General features: G+C 39.3%; 1 protein-coding gene across 1 annotated transcript; it reads right to left on the reverse strand.

Annotated features, from left to right (window-relative positions):
* Positions 1-1,381: 1,381 nt before the first annotated feature.
* bicd2 (bicaudal D homolog 2 (Drosophila)) lies at positions 1,382-16,894 on the reverse strand. Its single transcript, XM_012849628.3, has 8 exons — positions 16,330-16,894; positions 11,455-11,667; positions 9,935-10,087; positions 8,705-9,169; positions 6,364-7,365; positions 6,115-6,266; positions 5,345-5,576; positions 1,382-2,666 (listed from the first exon to the last, which is right to left on the reverse strand). The coding sequence occupies exons 1-8, from the start codon at positions 16,567-16,569 to the stop codon at positions 2,664-2,666; spliced, it is 2,460 nt and encodes an 819-aa protein (XP_012705082.2). The 5' UTR covers positions 16,570-16,894; the 3' UTR covers positions 1,382-2,663.
* Between the last annotated feature and the right edge of the window lie 785 nt (positions 16,895-17,679).

Raw genomic sequence — 17,679 nt, forward strand, 5'->3', positions numbered from 1 at the left:
AATCCTGCAGGAGGCAAGTGACTTTGGATGGACTTGTGTTCAAGTAGTTTTGTGTGGTCATCTCCGAGCTCTGGTTCAAAGTCTTGCCTTGGCCTTTAAATTATATTTAGGGCTTTAGGCAGGCAGGCAAATTTATTTATATAGCACATTTCAATACAAAGACAATGCAAAGTGCTTTACATGATTAAAATATAGGAAAATAAAACAGAATAAAAAGCAAATAGGAATAAAATGTAGAAACAAAACAGAACATGGGAAAATAGAAACTAAAAGCAAACATTAAAAACAGTTGGACTACAAAGTTAAACTAATGTTGCCTACCAAGCTGCGTCTTGGTGTATGAATGTGTGCGCGTTAGTGAGAGCGACTGGGTGAATGCGGCTATAGTGTACAGCGCTTTGGGTGGTCAGCATGACTGGAAAAGCGCTATATAAGTTCAGTCCATTTACCATTTAATGATGTTTCAGTAAAACAGTTTAACTACAACAGTTGAAGGAAATCCTAAACAAATGTGCTTTTAATCTCAATTTAAAGGAACTCAGGCTTTCTGCACATTTACAGTTTTCTGGAAGTTTGTTCCAGATAAGTGGCGCATAGGAACTAAATGCTGCTTCTCCGTGTTTGGTTCTGGTTCTAGGTATTCAGAGTAGTCTGGAGCCAGAAGACCTGAGTGGTCTGGAGGGTTGATACACTGATAACAAGTCTGATGTATTTAGGTGCTAAGCCATTTAGGGATTTATGGACTAACAGAAGTATTTTAAAGTCTATTCTCTGAGATACAGGGAGCCAGTGTAACGACTTTAGAACTGGGGTGATGTGCTCTACTTTCTTGGTCTTAGTGAGGACACGGACAGCAGCGTTCTGGATCAGCTGCAGTTGTCTGATCCACTTTTTAGGCAGACCTGTGAAAACAACGTTGCAGTAATCGATTCTACTAAAAAATAAAACACATGGATTAGTTTTTCCAGATCCTTCTGAGTCATTAGTCCTTTAATCCTAGAAATGTTCTTCAGGTGATAGAAAGCCAACCTTGTAATTTTCTTTAGATGCTTTAGGACTCACCTTAAGCCAACCTGTTGTTTTTTAACAGATTTTCTAACGGGACTCCCCTAAACTTTGCTCTATCCAGTTTCCTGCCAAAGAAAAAGGAAAAAAAATAAATAAAAAAATGCCCCACAGCCTGATGCTGCCACCACATCTCACCCTTTGGGAAAGTGGGCCAATACCCTTTGAACTTCTCCACATTTTATTAATTAATGCTTAGTCATGGTGGTGCATCAGCAACACAAGAAAGGAACTTCAAAAGTAAGTCAAGATTTTCAATACTAAAAATTAGACAGTTCAGTAACTCAGGAAAAAAAAAAAAAACATCAAACCCATCAGAGCTGTGAAAGTTAGATTTATTTCTTCACCAGCTATAACTGGAGGTAGTAACAGAAGCCAACAAACTAGCACTTTCTTTCATAAACATGAGTTCTGTTCTCATTATTTTGTAACCAGGCAGATACATTTAAACTCCCTCATTTACCACAACAATGGTGAATCCTGTTGTCTGAAAGGACACAAATAAATACAAACGCAGTCATAATAAAACATGTAAAAAAAAAAAAATTAATACTTTCACAAACCACAAACATTTCCTTTCTTCTATATATCTTTTTTTTCAGCCAGGATTGCAAATTGCACTTAAACAAACAAAACACACAATTGGCACAGCACTTGTTACTGCATGACCTAAATGCTAAATACAAAAAGCTGTATTAAAAAAAAGTACTTTTAAAAAAAACTCTTCAGGAATAAAATCTGAATACGTATGTTTTTGTTAACTTATAAATCTTTAAATAAATTTGCATTGAAATACTGTCGTTCAGTCAGGACGAGCTTTTACTCATGAGCTGGCAGAAAATTGGCAAAGCTGAATTTATGCAACAATTCTGCCAAGTTGATAAAAAAAAGACTAAATCTACCGTCCACTCAAGCAGTTAGAGTTATAACAATATGTTACATTATTTCCTGATAAAGTATGCCCGGTCAGTGGATTGGTTGCTTCGTCATTTAAACTACCTGAATCTAAGGCAAAAGGAAGCGGTGCCGTGGAAGCTCATTTGCCTTTCTTGTTTGACTATTACCCAATAAGACAATTAGTTTCGTTTTTAACAACTAACAATCTTCTACTTTGTTGCTAAAAAATAAATTAGGTTACAATATATTCAGAGGGCTCAAAATTTAATTTAGAGGCAGGCAGGAGAGCACACATAGTTAAAAAATACAGAATAATACAAGCATAATTTAGGGGAGGAATTTGTTAGGAGGAGTAAGTAATAAAAAGTGCTCAGTCGTGGTAACAGATAATCAGCGAGACGTCGATCTCAGTCCGTCCTCTGGGTCAGCGATCAGTGGTGCATTTCCTTGGAAGACTGATGACCCTCCTAAGGGACGTAGATGCGTTGAGTCATTTCCCTCCAACACACTGTGATAAAACTCGAAGCAATCCTGCGTGAAGTGTTATGGCACTCTTGTACAACGTTCTTGGGGAATACTGTTGGTTGAGTTTTTGTCTTTGTATTGATATGACCTGGAGCTTAGTCACAGAGAAGAAACCAGGAACACGTGAACGTTAACAGTCACACTCGTGGACTTTAAGGTCACTTGGCTTGACAGGTTTACTGCGAATGAAAAGAGACAATAATCAGTGTTTCAGTTTCCATTATCATGTTACGTTACGAATGATGTTTATTATTAAAATAAGCATTGTAGACATTTGATACAGAAAAAGGAAAAAGCAAAAAAAGAATGAAGATTGTTTGCTTTAAAGTAACTGAAATTATGCCATTAGAAGTTTTTTTTTATTTGCATTTGTTTCAATACAGAGCAATTAAAAATCCAATTTAGAGTTGGGAAGACAATGTATTTTAGCCCGAACTACTCTATAAAACCTTTTAGCTGAAATGCATCGGATGCTTTCTGGTAGAATTCAGAGACGCATCAAGAAATCTGGTGGTGACGAGAATGGGCCTATTTTGTGACCGGCTAAGTGACAATGGCACCTTTTGCTGTGGAAGCTACTGAGTGAATAAGAATCAATGATGTGAAGAAATTTAAGTCAGGGGACGCCCAAAACATCTAAGAAATGTTGGGAAAGGAAACATTAAGTCAATCAGCTGTTTATTCAGGCTATGACACTGAGCTGAAATTACTGCAAAGTTGCTGTGGTGGATATTTCTACCACCACCTCCCAGTGTTAGTATTTTTTTCATATTTTAATTTATAAATTACACCACAAGTTATATATTTAGTGGTATACTTAATGTTGTTTTTTGAGGTTCTGCAGACAAAGGACCAGCTGGAGGGGTAGAAAACAATTTTAAAAACTTGGAGCCTACTACATCAACAAAGGACTGAGGGGTGAACTCCATTTGTTAAGTTGTTTTAGTTATTTAATTTGTTGTAAGTCACTTTAACATTCACTTATTAATTTGTGTTAAGTTAATTTTCTTATTTTTGATTAGTTTATTTTTTTTCCTTTACTTTTTTTATGTGCTACTTTTGCCAAGTGTGTATTCTATTCCCTTGTTATGTTTGACCACCCCCTTCTGTTATTCGTAGTGCTTTCAAATGATAAAAAATTTTTTTATCGCGTTTAATTGCATAATTTTAATAGTTAACTCGAGATTAATCACAAATTAATTGCATATTTTATCTTTTTATTTCTGAAAGTATAAAAGCCTATTTGGGCGTTTTAATCTGCAATTTAGCAATAAATGACACTAGTAAAAAACATTATTTTCAAGCACTTTTCAGAATTGGAATGAAAACATCCTGGTGCCATAAAATGTTAAACTCTGGCCAATAATGAGCTAAATCGCTAATCATAACGTCCTGATGTTTACACAATGAGTAAACAAATGTCTAAATAGATAAAACATTTCATGCTGAAATATTTTTTACCTCTTAAACAAATATAGACATGGTATTAAGCATTTACATATCAAGTGATACTAATTTTACATTTTAGAGACAAAAAAAGACAACAAATTAATAAGCATTTAAGTATTTATGGGTTGGGTTTCTGCAATGTTATCAGTGTGAAAAACTCATCTTCAGAACCAATCTCTGCTCAAAATGGTAATCTGCACCGCCTAATCTACTTTCAGCAGTTATTGCAACCGTAAACTGCAAAAAATACAGGCAGAGTTGCTCTTCCTGCCTTTACTCCCTCGGCTCCTATGTCAGTCTAGAGGAGGATTCTTAGTTTAGAGCCCAAATAAGCAACTTCACTTTCAGAAACAAGCCCAAAAGAAACTGCAACCTGCAACTCATGAAATTTACAAGCGACTTTAGAAAAAAAAAAAAGCCCAAAGTCGCATGAAATAAGCGGGCTTGGCAACAGTGGACGTGGGTCTGTTTTGCTAGTCTCTAGCATTCTGGGAACTAGAGAAAGAGGGTAAAAAAAGAAATAAAAAAACAAAGTCCAGAGAGCGCTGTGGGGGGAAAAATCATTAACGCGCGTTAAAAAAAATATCGCCGTTATAGTCTAACAAAGTTAATGCGTTATTAACGCGTTAAAACTGACAGCCCTAGTTATTCATCATTTGATTTATTAAGCATTCATGTTTGAGCCTTTGTTAACTATTTTTGACATGTAAGAATCTTTTGCACTTTTCAAACACCTGTTGTCCTGCCCATGTCTGGTCTATCACAACTTTTAAGAGCTTTATTCTGTCACAGAAAAAATCTTAATCTCACTTTTATATAAAAGTATAATAGACACATTAATGCTAACTATGCTAATCCTTTCTGTTTGCAATATCTAAAATCTAAACAGTTCACAATTTAAACTAACATTTTTTTCTGTGTAGTTAAAACCACCTAAAGTTGCAAGATTTATTAACATACACATTTAATTCAGTAATCCCCCCCCCCTAATGTCTGTCTGTTTTAACTTGACTTCAGCGTTCTTTTGGCTCCAATATCCTGCTTTAGGTTTCCTGTTTCACCCTTGGCTCTTTAATATATAAAGTCAGCAGTGGTCGACCTCTACTCCAATTTGTTTTTTTAGAAATCAATTCAGAACCAAATATGGGTAAAAACATTAATGTGCATACTTATGAGTTGTTTTAGGTATTCTAAACTATATAAATGCACATTTAAAGCAAATGTTGCCTTTCTCCATCCACTAAATAGATGTTTTATGTTCTTCCAATAAAATGATGAACATTTAGACCCAAAAGATGATTCAATATAGCAGAAAAAAGACTAAGAAACTACTACTGGATATTTTAGCTACAACAAAGAGACCAAGCAAAATAAATGAGATGAGGTTTAAGCTCATCATCTGACTTACATGGTGGCTGGAAGAGGCTCCCTTGCCCTTTGTTTTACCCTTGCCTCCTGCTGCTGTGGCGCTGCTGCGACGGGCCTGCTCGTGGTCGAACTCCAGGTCCTCCAGCCGCTGCGTTAAAGCCAGCTTCTGCTGAATGGCCATCCGCAGCAGGGAGTTCAGCGTCTTCTTCTCATCCTCGGCTGCAGCCAGCTGCCTCTGCATGTCATCCAGCTGGGTCACGTACTCATCGCATCTGAGAGAACAGGAGAAGAGGTGGCAGGAGAGAGGTGGGGAGGAAAAAAAAGGAAAGACGGCAAGATAAACATTTCTGCCAGCAGGTGGAGTAACGTGCTCTGGCTGCTACTCTAGTCCCCTAGACAACTTTTCCAGATGGAAGGATGAATTTCCTGCAAGCCGAGTCAGTGTTACATCAGACTGCTCCCATAATGCTTTGTGTCTTTATACATGGAAAGACAAAATAATTCAAGAAAAAAAAGCTCTTTTACCCATTTGAAAGAAGCAAAATTGGTATAAGCAGCAGCGGCGAGAACAATTCTTCCTCTCTGTTTACATAGATTGGCATTAGCTAATTTTTTGACTAGAATGCTGAAAATGTATCTGCATGTTGATCCCAGGTCTCATATGATTATTTCATTATGATTTAAGATTTTTTTTTTTTAAGACCGGTACATACATGTGGGTTTGTTGGAAGGATGGCATGACTGTTTTTTTTTTTTTTGTGTGGATCAGAATGAAATCAGGAACAATTATGCACAAAATTCCCCCTTTACCTTGTGGCGAACATGGCTCGGAGAGAGGAGAAAGTAGCCGCGTCCTCCTTCAGCGCCTTGAGCTCGTTGCGGAGCTTCATCATCGTCTCAGTCACCATGGCCTTCTCGCTGTCGTATTTACTCTTGAGGTTGGCCAGGGCAACTTCTGCAGTCTAAATATGTTTAAATATATTAATTTATTGCACTTCTGTAAACTGTGACATAGAAGACACAGATAAATGAAATAGGAAACTTAAATCCTCCTCTGACCTGTTTGTTGGCCTTGAGCACAGCTCTCAGAGTAGCAATTTGTTCCCGTTTGGTGCTGAGAAGGGACTTGAGTTTGAGGATCTCGTCCATGCAGGCCTCTTTGTCCTTGTCTGCCACGGCGCTCAGCTCCAGGTTGGCGAGCCTCTGACGGGACAGGTCCGTGGTCCGGTCCACTGCCTGCTGCAGGTGGCGGATCTGATCCCTGATGATGGCTACCAGGTTATAGATGTTCATGGGCTCGGGGCGGTGCTCTGGAGCGGCGGGCGCGGTCGCCACGACGCTGCCGGATGCTGACTTTCCATTTTCGTTCTCACCGATGAGCCCGGTGGTGAGCAGGAGAGTCTGCTGCTCCTTCCCTTCCTGCCCCCTCCTCACTAAGGCTTTGCCGTCTTTGTAGTAGTCAAGCATGACTCGGTTGGGAGTCTCGTTGTTGCACATGCACACGTGGTTGTAGAGATTGGCCAGCTCTTCGCTGAAAGTTATCAGCTCATCCTGGGCAATATTAAGGCTTCCCAGGGATTCCCCCGCCGCCTCCGTGGCCAGGCGGAGCTCCTTCTCCAGACGGGCCATCGTCGCTTTGTCGGTTTCGCTAATCTTCTCCAAAGAGAACAACTTTGACCTGAAATCTTGGACGTCGCTCTCCAGCCGAGCTCGCTCGTCTTCATACTTGGTCCGACACTGCTCGTACTGCGCCCTCAGCGTTTTCAGCTCCTGCCTCAGTTCTCCGGCTTCAGAAACCGCCACGGTGTACTTGCACTGCAGAATCTCTGGCCCGTTGATGTCCAGCTCGTAATAGTCTCCGTCGTCGTGGCTGTCCCGGTCTTTCTCGCTGTCGAGGGCAGACTGCCGCTCCTTACTGGCCTGGAGTTTGCGCATGGCGCTTAGGTTTTCACTCAGCCTGTTGACGGTCTCCTTCTGCTCAGACACCGTGCCGTAGGCCTGCTCCAGCTGCTTCTGGCTCTCCTGCAGAGAGTTCATCAGGGCCACCTTCTCCCGCTCAACCTGACACACAAAATAAACATCTTAAATTAAGTGGGTAGTTCTCTCTAAATAAATATTTCTAGTGTAATAAATAAATAAATAAATAAATAAATAAATATATATATATATATATATATATATATATATATATATATATATATATATATATATATATATATATATATAGCTAGCTTCCTGTTTGAGGCAGCAGTCGAGCCATCAGGCCAAGTAAGGCTAATGAAGAGCTCCCAGAAAACTGTGTGGTCGTGAATTTTTGACTCTCCTACTGAATGTTGCTGCTGCCTCCTCTCAACCACTAAGTACCCATGTTACAAGATGTACAGAATTTTTTTTATACAAAACAAATAAATAAAAATCGCTTAATGACCAGATTCAGTCTCATTGGACCTGACCAATCATGAGCCAGTCAGAAACTAGAGATCCTGATCAGTGAAGCCAACCTCAGAAGATACAAAGAAGGTTGAACACATTAAAACAAGGTTTCTATTTTATCATTTCTGTTTGTTATGAAACATGCTAGATTTGGAAATATTAGCATAATTTTGAAGATCTAACAGCTAAAACGTTAGATTATCCCAAATATAGGATGTTAAAGAGTGCTGCAAATTAATTTAGTGTTGTTCTAACATGAGACTAAACCTTGTTTAATCAGTGACTGCTCTCATACACACAGTGTGACGTTGCCTCAGCTTCGGATATACCACGATCAATCATATTTTAGGAAGGTAAAAAGTAATGCTTTAGATGCTGATTGTTGTTTTTTAAAAGACAAATCAGGACAGTTAACATCAGTATCAGTAAGTCAAAGTAGAGCTGGGTGAAAATTATCACTACATTTTTTTCTATATTGGACATTTCAATAATTATTACCAAAGGTTTCAAATAAAAACTGTAGTTTCTAAGAAAAAAAATTACTAATTCGATTTATTTAGAATTCATAAACCAAAAACTAAATTTCCTTAAGAATTGGCACACTTTGTATAGATTGACATTTCTCTCCCAGCAACATAAAGTAAAACTCAAATTTGCAATCCATCCTACTCTCTTCCATCTTGTAAAACTGCTTAAGAAATACTGAACCCAAAAACTGCCAGTGACACCAGATGTATTCTCTAATTGAATTTTAAAGCTCACTGTTAGCGATGTTGAGATTTTCAACTTCTCAATAATTAATATTCATTAAAACAGTTTTATTAACCATCACTAGTTCAAAGCTACACACAAACGAACAATCAGCGCATCTCTCCAGCCTCTAGTTTTATATTAAATAAGCCGAAAACATGGGCTTAACCTGATAAAAAAAAAAAAAACACTCGGGGTGCATCTTAACATCTTGTACCTGAGAAAGCTGTTGTTTTAGCTTCTGTATCTCAGAGATGTTGAGCTCACTCAGCAGATCGTCCACCAAGCTAGGGGCTGGCTTGAAGGCCTCTCCTCTCTTGCCAAACGATGTCCTGTTGTCGTCGTCGCTGTCGCCCATCTTCATCAGGCCATTCTCGAAGCCTCTGATCAGGTCGTCGTTGTCAGGTTCGTGGACGGTGGAGGGATCCTCGTGGAGTTTCGGGTTATCGAGGGAGATGTTAAAAGAGCTGCTGTACACAGACCCGCCGATGGTCATGTAGTGGGAGAGCTCTTTACGCAGCGTGGCCTTCTGCTCACGTTCCGTTTTAATCGTCTCTAAAGCTTCTGTGAGCTGTCGCTCAGCGATTTCTCTCAGACGCATGGCCTCCTCCAGCTGGCTCTGGACACACTGGGAGTCCTCCTCCAGGCGACGGATCTCATGCTTAAGGCCTTCGAATTCCACCTGTACAAATGGTCAAAGTATTAATAAAGCCGTAATTACAAACTGCTGAGAGGGATTTACTGTTATTGTGCTAATGAGCCAAAAGAGCATTACAGATTTTTAGATGAGACGTGTAATAATAGCTGAAGTAAAATACTTAGAGTCAATTATGTCTATGAAAATATTAGAAATGTCAGGAAGTTCTTTGTGTATTGACATTTTTCATAGGGAAGACGAAGGTTTTCTAAGCTAGATGAACTATGGGTGTGGACAAATCTATCTGTATCCCTGATCCATCAATCTGACGTTGAAGCAAAATTATCGGACCATGAAATCTTTAGAAAATCCAACCTTTAATTTCTCTACATTCATTCAGTGGGAGAAAAAAAATCTAATGAGTTGAGAAAAAACTGCTAAAAAACAAACAAAAAACAGCAGTACCAATTACGGCTGGGCCTTTATTGTATCGTCTTATCATTATCAAGAAAAGTTTATTATCATGATAAGAGTTTGGATTTATCTTCACAATGGTAAATTTCACCCAGTGATGTCTGAAAAACCCCCAAAACTGCCAGTATTGTTATTTTTGCCATTTTACCCTTTAATATTTTGCGAAGCTGGTTTTTACATAGGACAAGTTTACATAACATAAGACTATAAGCATCTGCTTTAGTACCGTAACAGTCCCTGTGTGGGTAGATTTTAATTGTAAACCAGAGACAGAAGCACATTTACATATAAGAACTTTATGTTCACCGTACCTTTTTGGGACTTTGCTCGCCTCACCTGGTTCTGTCGCAGCACAGACACTTGTTTCTGCAGGGAGATGTTCTCCTCCTCCAGCTCAGTGTTGTCCTGCAGCAGCCGGGCCTCCCGCACTTTATACTCCCTGATGTCATCCCGGAGCTGAGCCCGCTGCAGCTCCGCCACCTCCGAATTCTGTGAACACAGCAAGAGGGACAGAACAGGAATGACCGTATGCTGCTGCAGGTGGACTCTGGTGTGTCATTTATGACCGTTCAAAGAAGACTGACAAGATCGATCAAATTAGAGTCAGCATGTTGCACCGCAGGGACCGGACAGGAAACGGCAGCAGGAGGACACTGTCCACTTACTCAGGGTACAAAAGAGACTGAGGACGTCCTCTGTGTCACTAACTGTGGACCATTACATCTTTTCTGCTGGACAAACCTAGAACAGGCTCCTTCCTCATTGCAGGCACCAACTATCTCGCTAGAGGGGAAATTACTGCTTTATAATCCAAATAAATTCATCTTGCATACTTTGATCCCAGTTTGTTAACTAAAAATTCATGAATTTTTGTCAGACTGCATTTATTTTCCTTCACAGAACCTTTTCTAGGAAATAGTCTTGAGAGGAGGGATACCTTTTCCTAACAGGAAATAATAGCAGAAGAAAAAGTTCTGGGAGAGAATCTTTCCCCAACAATTAATTTCATAGTGGAGTAGTACTTTTCGGATTGCATGGGAACTTTCTTTGGGGCTTAAAGTAGCAGAGACTGTGATGAAACACACAACATATAGACCAAATGAGTTAATGATAATTCAATAACGATATATATCGACCGATAGACGTGTGGTTCAATAGAGAAAAAAAAGGGGTTAATAAAAAGTTTGACAGTATACAGTTTTCCTTCCTTCAGCATTCTAGCCCATCATGTAGGTTAATACTACAGTCAATACTGCCAACCAATTACAAACACAGACCCAGAAACGCTCCGTCACCAAGCTAAGCTTTAAAGGGTTCACAGAGCACATGTTGTTTTTCTCTTTTTTTAAAGACTTACAGTTTTGGTAAAAAGTTGGTTGAATAAAGGGGTTGGGTTTGAATTCGATGTTCTTTATTTTAAAATAGATCATTAAGCAACAGCATAAAATGGCTTTTTTTTGATAATTATCTATATCAATTAATCTGATTTCTATTATTTGCTTTTTTTCTATATCATCCAGCCATAGTTAAAGCCCACTCTAACCTGAAACAACCCCCATAAATATATTGAAGTGCTCTGCCTTCTTTCATTGATCAAATGCAGCAACCGACTGTGATGCCACCCCTGGGAATTAAGGCTACACACCAATAATTATTTCTTGTTTCACTGACAAGAATATTCATCCATTACCCATGAGAAACGGGCAACATGAACAGATTCAAAGTTAATGTCTTTCTTTTCCTCTGCAAGCTGCTGCTGCTTTCATTTAACCATGTTTAGAGGGAATAAAAAGAATGAATTATAACCAAAGTCAGAAACATTAGATTCTAAACATCACTAAAAAGAAGAGAACTACCTCTCTCATTTCGAGCGCAATGGCCGACAGGCGATCATTCTCAGCTTGAGCACTTGAGAGAGACGCTTTGGCCTGTCGGAGCTCGTTCTGCAGCTCCAGGACCTTCTGCTGGTAGAGCGCTTCTTTGCTGGCAGACTCCAGAATCAGCGACTCCTCCCTGCTTTCCCCATCTGCTGCCACCTTCCTGTGGGTAGAGTAAGCCTGCCCAAAGGCCTAAAAACACACAGACACAGGAAGCAGGAAAACACATTATTTTCATTGACAATTAAAAAAGAAAGCTGTTTTAAAAATAAAAATAAAAGGTGCAAAAATGCATTTTTTTGGGGTTTAAAAAAATTAATTGCTGCAAATTAAATGAAAATAACATTTAAGTTTGCATAAAAATATTTTTTGTTTTAGTTTTTAAGATTTATGCATATAAAATTCATGTCAGACCTAAAATCAAACAATATAACATAATATAATATTTCTACAAGTCCATTTCCTTCACTATTTTGAATGAAAAGCAAAAAGAAAATGTATTTCAGTAAGATTTAACCGGACAACTACATTTTCAAACATTTTAAATGTGTTTCAATTTAAAAAAAAAATTAAATACTGTTATACTTTGAAGTTCATGGAAGATTTGTGTTTATTGCAAGTCTTCTGTCATTTCACCCCCATAGAGAACAATAATAACACTTTTTTTTTAATCATCATGTTTGCTGTTCTCTGCTTGCACAGACGACACTGTTTGACAAGTAATCATTCAACATTTACCACTAAACTGAGCAAATGTAAACCCTTTTCTTTTACTTCATGAGTAGCATGTTGTGATGTGCTACTCAGGAAAAATCTGTCAGGTACATCTAAAAAAAAAAAAAAAATTAGCATTAAAAAGTTACTTTATTTCAGTAATTAAATTAAAGTGAAACCTGTGCAGATTTCTTCTCAGTGAGTGAAATATTTATAAGACCAATGAAATAAAGGGATTTTAAATACTGAAAGGTTATTAACATAGTTTACAGAATATGCACTCAATATATATATATATATATATATATATATATATATATATATATATATATATATATATATATAGCAAAAATAACTCCTGACCACTAAGTTGATCAGAATTGCTGCCTTTAGCGACGAGCTGCTCTTTGTGGAACAAGCAGCGGTCCACTTTTATGATCGTTCTGCTGATAGATGACTCAAGATCAACAGTCATGAGACGCCGTGCCAATGATGACAACAGCATTAGTGATTTAAGTGTGATGGAGCAGTGGGAATCACCTAATGTGGATGAAACTCACATGAGTCTCTAAAGTTGTTACTCACTAAAACCAGAGTTCCTCATTTTGACTCGATATTTAGCCCATTCAGGAACGCATCAAACGTATTTGGTGTCAGTGATCTAACCTGAGCACATTTCTTGTGCTATTAAAACATTTTGAGGTTCTGACAGCAAGTAGGAAGCTCCACGACGAGAGGCTGAGAACACCGGATGAGCCGCAGGACAGTAAAACCGAGGCATTACGCTGAATAATTCAGAGGAGTGACGGTGGAAGAACATTCAGAAACGCAAAGTCTAAAAAAAGCCGCAGTGGAAATCCTTCGGGGAGCAGTTCCTCTACTGGAAGAAGCTCCAAGAACACTCAGAGGGGGAAGTGGAACTTCCCCTTTAAACCGTGGAGTGATCTTCCCACAAGTTGGGACTTTAGACGCCACGGAAACAAAGAGATGAGAGGCGTTAATGTCTTTCTGCTTTGGATTCGTAGCAAACACAAAAGATGATGAGTAAACCAACCAGCCAGTGGGGGAAAAAAAAGTAGTAAAGAGTAATTCATCATTTCAGACATTGGATATTTTGACATTGAAACAAATTAGCTCTCGTTTTTTATTGACTTTACCACTATTGTACCTTCGGAAACATTTTAGAATGCATCAAACAACAAATCTTGCTAAACCTATTACTGCCACAGAGAGCCTGAACGTACAGCACTCAAACAATTAGCCAAAACTTATTAGCTATGTTTCCATCCTACTGTCATACGAATTTTGATCAAAGTTTTAAAATGTCGCCAAAGAATGAAAACAAAATCAAAATGCAAATTATTTATACTACTTTATATCGAACAATAAAGTAGGGCTGGGCGATATGGATTAAAAAATAAATCTCCGATTTTATCATACCAAATCCGATTAATCGATTTTTTTCCTCCTTTTTGTTTCATAAAAAGAAATGATTTTAAAACCTTGCTTTTATGTCAAGCATTTCGTCAGGGAGTTGACCTGAATTCAAAGTGCAACTAAAAACAAGCTGTGAAACATGCTTGTAAAACAAGATGGCAGCCGTGCCATTATAAACAATGAAAATATACCAAAACATTTGCTGCTATAGTGGTATTACACATTGAGCTAAGAACAGGCTTCACTGCACTTGTGAACTTCAAACTAAGTTAAAAAAAAAAAAAGTAAATAAGGAAATGAAGTACCTCGTAGTATGGTAAAGAAAAGTTTTTACTTAACAATATTTTGACAATACATTTGCCTAAACATATATTCAGCATCACATGCTGTTCTCTTCATGGAAACCCAATGAGTGTATTGGCAAAATAAAATCCAGATTTTCCAAAAATGAAATCTTAAAGAATTGTACATTCGTATTAATCGATTAAATCGATTTATCGCCCAGCCCTACAATAAAGCGGTAAAGTGGTTGGTTATCGGAGGCAACCGGACTTTTGTTCAGTTCTTCCTGAAAACGTTTCACTCGTGGTGCCATGCTGTTTTTAAGCACATGGAGGCCCATCCTTCTGGGCTCGTTCTAAGTCAGATGCAAATCGATGACCCACCCGCCACTGTTCTGGATCAGTAGAACCTGTAACTTGGTGTGAGTGGAGTACTTGGTCATCTGAATCATGATGATGAGACTGCTGATGTAATCTCTTTGGAATATGCTGCAGGACCGAGCCGTAAAAACACTGGGGAGTTGGAAATCCTCCCCCTCTGTTTAGCGATGGCTTTTCTCTTTTCACCAAGACGGCTTCTTTCACCCCTTTTTTCAAACCATCTGCTCTCCCTGTCGAAACAGGAACATTCTGGACATCATTGTTGTGGAAAGAGTGCCCTTTGTTCTTGAGGTGCAAGTGGAGTGCTGAATCCTGCCCTGAGCTGCGGGCCCTCCTGTGCTGTGCCATGCGTTTATGTAGCTGTAGCATTGGAGAAGCTAAACAACAGCTACATAAACACGTATCACAGCACAGGAGGGTCCTTATAAACAACAGCGCACCAACTGCAGGTTGCTTCAAGTACGAGCCACCAGGATTTAAAAAGACTCCTGGATAGGTGTGGAAACCATTTCAGAAAGAACTGTTTGCTGTTGATGAAAACATGGCTACTAATAAATATATTGTATAATCCTAACTATAACACCAATTTGCTGAATGTTATGAACTCAAGTCATGTAATGTTTGTACTTAATTTAGCACAAGAACTCGTGACAGTACATTTCAACATGTAAAATAACTAATAATACCATTTTTGACACTGATAAGGTATTGTACAGAAGGTTAACATCCAATTATTGTTGAATTGAGGCCCTTTTATTTTTAAATTACAAAATGTTTCCTTGAAATTAAGCTGGTTTTAGATGTCTGAGGCAAGTTAAGTTTTCTTTGCTCTGAAACAACACAAAGGGAATTGTAGTTTAATCTGATAGACGTTTAGGTGTTCATCTCTATGAAGCACTGCAACAGCAGAACATTACGAGCCATTAATGTGACGGCGGTCAGCAAACGTCATCTTTCAGAGGAGAACATGGATGCCTTACTGATTTTGCTCTGATGATTACATGAGATTATGACTGTTCATGGGAATCGAGTCACAAAACCTTGAGTCTTAACCTGAGTTAAGTCTCAAGTCTTTAAGAGGATGAGCCCGAGTCAAGTCTTTATGTCTGCAGCCAGTTGATTTAAACCTACAAGCACAGAGACCTGTCGTGCCTGTAGAAATCAGAAGAAAAAAAGAGTTTTCCATGCATGGAAGGTGAGCCACACAGATCCCTGTATCACCTGACACAATGGTCAGTTCTGCACCAGAGAAAGAACATTGTTTGCTCCACGACATAATTCAAGGTTTATATTATCACAGAGTTTCATCTATCAAGCCTGTCTTAGATTTTAAGCCCATTTAATGCTCTGTAGGGTGAAATCGTTTGTTTTGATGCACAAACTCCGTTGCAAATATGCCTACTTCAGTATCTGTTGCTGATATTTAAACGGTGAAGTGGGTTTATGTATCCAGGATAAAAAACAAAAACTAAAAACATTGAAGTTTACTGTAGTTATGAGGTAGAAACGTGTATCTAAACAACCATTGGAGAAACGAAGAGGTGGAAGCAGATAAACCCCGATTAGGAGACGTTATCTCGCCCAAGTGTTTACTTCTGAGCGAGCAAGAGAGGAAATGTCTGCAGCGTGTTTGTATTTTCAACCACCACCATCAGACTTTTCTTCAGAACTCGACCCGACAACAAACTAACTTCACGGCAGGTTCAAAACGTCTGTCACGACTTGCTCAGGTTCATTTGATTACAGGGCTTTCATTTTCTTACATACCAAGGGCAAGTGTAGGCAAGCGACCCAAAAATATGTTTTTTTTTTCTGCCTTGAATTAAAAGTTAGTTTGTTAGCGTGTAATACAAGAAAAAGACGCTGTGTGGAATAATTTAAATAAATACAATTTTGTCTGCTTGGTGGCCATTAGTGGAGCATTTTATCTAGTGTGTGCCGTGATAAGCAGGCGGTTCCTGCCAGGGTTTGGAGTTACAGCTGACAGCCCGCCAGCACTTAGTTAAACATATCCGTCTGCGTGGCTTTGACCTCGGCGTACCTCCTTCAGCTGGTCCAGCTCCTGGCGGACCGTCTCGTGTTCCGTCTCCAGCTCGTCGAACCGCTGCTTGAGCTGCTGCTTCTCCTCCAGCACGGCCAGCCCGTACTCCGCCGCCTGGATCTTCTCGTGCGTGGTCTCTCGCAGCTCGCGGGTAAGACGCTCCAGCTCGGCGCGGAGCCACTGCGGCCCTGCTTCGGTCACCAGCACCGCCTCGGGATAATCCTGCTCCTCCGTAGACATCTTGGCGGAGCGCCGATTCAGACCGTAACGGGACCCAGCCCTTGACTTGAGCTTTAGCGGAGCGGGAGCAGCGCAGAGAGGGAGAGGAGAAAAAAAAAAAAAAAAAACTCGGGACGCCCGCAAATCACTGCCTTCTTTGTTTCAACCGCATTGTCGCGGTTTGAATGGCGTCTAGCTCCATCTGCGTTTTCCCACCGCAGCTGTCGACGGGCCGTTTGAATTAAAGAAGAGTTTTGTCATTCTCGGAGACTTTCCTCCTGTATCTTCACGAGGCAGCCGGAGGAAACTTCGGCTGAGATCATCGATTGGGAAAAAGCTGTGCTCTCCGCACGGCATTCAAATCTACGTAACTGTAAAGGGAATTGTAGTTTCCAGGGAAATGCTAATGTCACAATGACAGTCTGGCATGGCTGTGACGTTGACTTCAACTACCAGACTGCATAGCGTGACTCTCAGAAAACGCTACACCCGAACGCAAGCCTTAGTTGCAAGGCTGCCATCTGGTGGCTTTAATGCGAAACTGCATCCTATGTCCACGAAACCGGTACAATTTATAAAACGTTGAGCACAAAATCTCCAATCACGATTATATTATTCCTTCACACACAGTAAGAATGAATTATTAAGAGACTTTTTGATGAGAGATTTGAAGGTGGTACTCAGTGCCTCTGAATGTTGCAGCGATACATATGAGGGGTATTAAGGAACCTGAACTGGGAGCGCCATCTGCAGGTCAACGTGTCCCACACTGGCGTTAATGTAATGAAGTCAAGGTAGGTGTATTTTTTTGTTTTATTGGCGATGACTCTTAAGTTTTTATAGATCTGCAGTTAGACTTAAAAATTGCAGAGTAAGGCCTAAGTTAAAAGCTTAATAATAAAAATAATAGCACTAACTGGTTGTGGCTGAGAGCTGTGACAGTGCCTCACAGTAAGCATTATTTTTCTTTGTGTGACATTATTTATTCTGTTGTACTAACACACACACACACACACACACACACACACATATATATATATATATATATATATATATATAAACTGTGAAGTAAATGTGAAAGCAAAACAACCTAAGCTGGGACTTTCCTTTTGTGGCAGCTCAAGGCTGAGT

Source organism: Fundulus heteroclitus, chromosome 20 (assembly GCF_011125445.2).
Source record: "Fundulus heteroclitus isolate FHET01 chromosome 20, MU-UCD_Fhet_4.1, whole genome shotgun sequence".
Taxonomy (NCBI): domain Eukaryota; kingdom Metazoa; phylum Chordata; class Actinopteri; order Cyprinodontiformes; family Fundulidae; genus Fundulus; species Fundulus heteroclitus.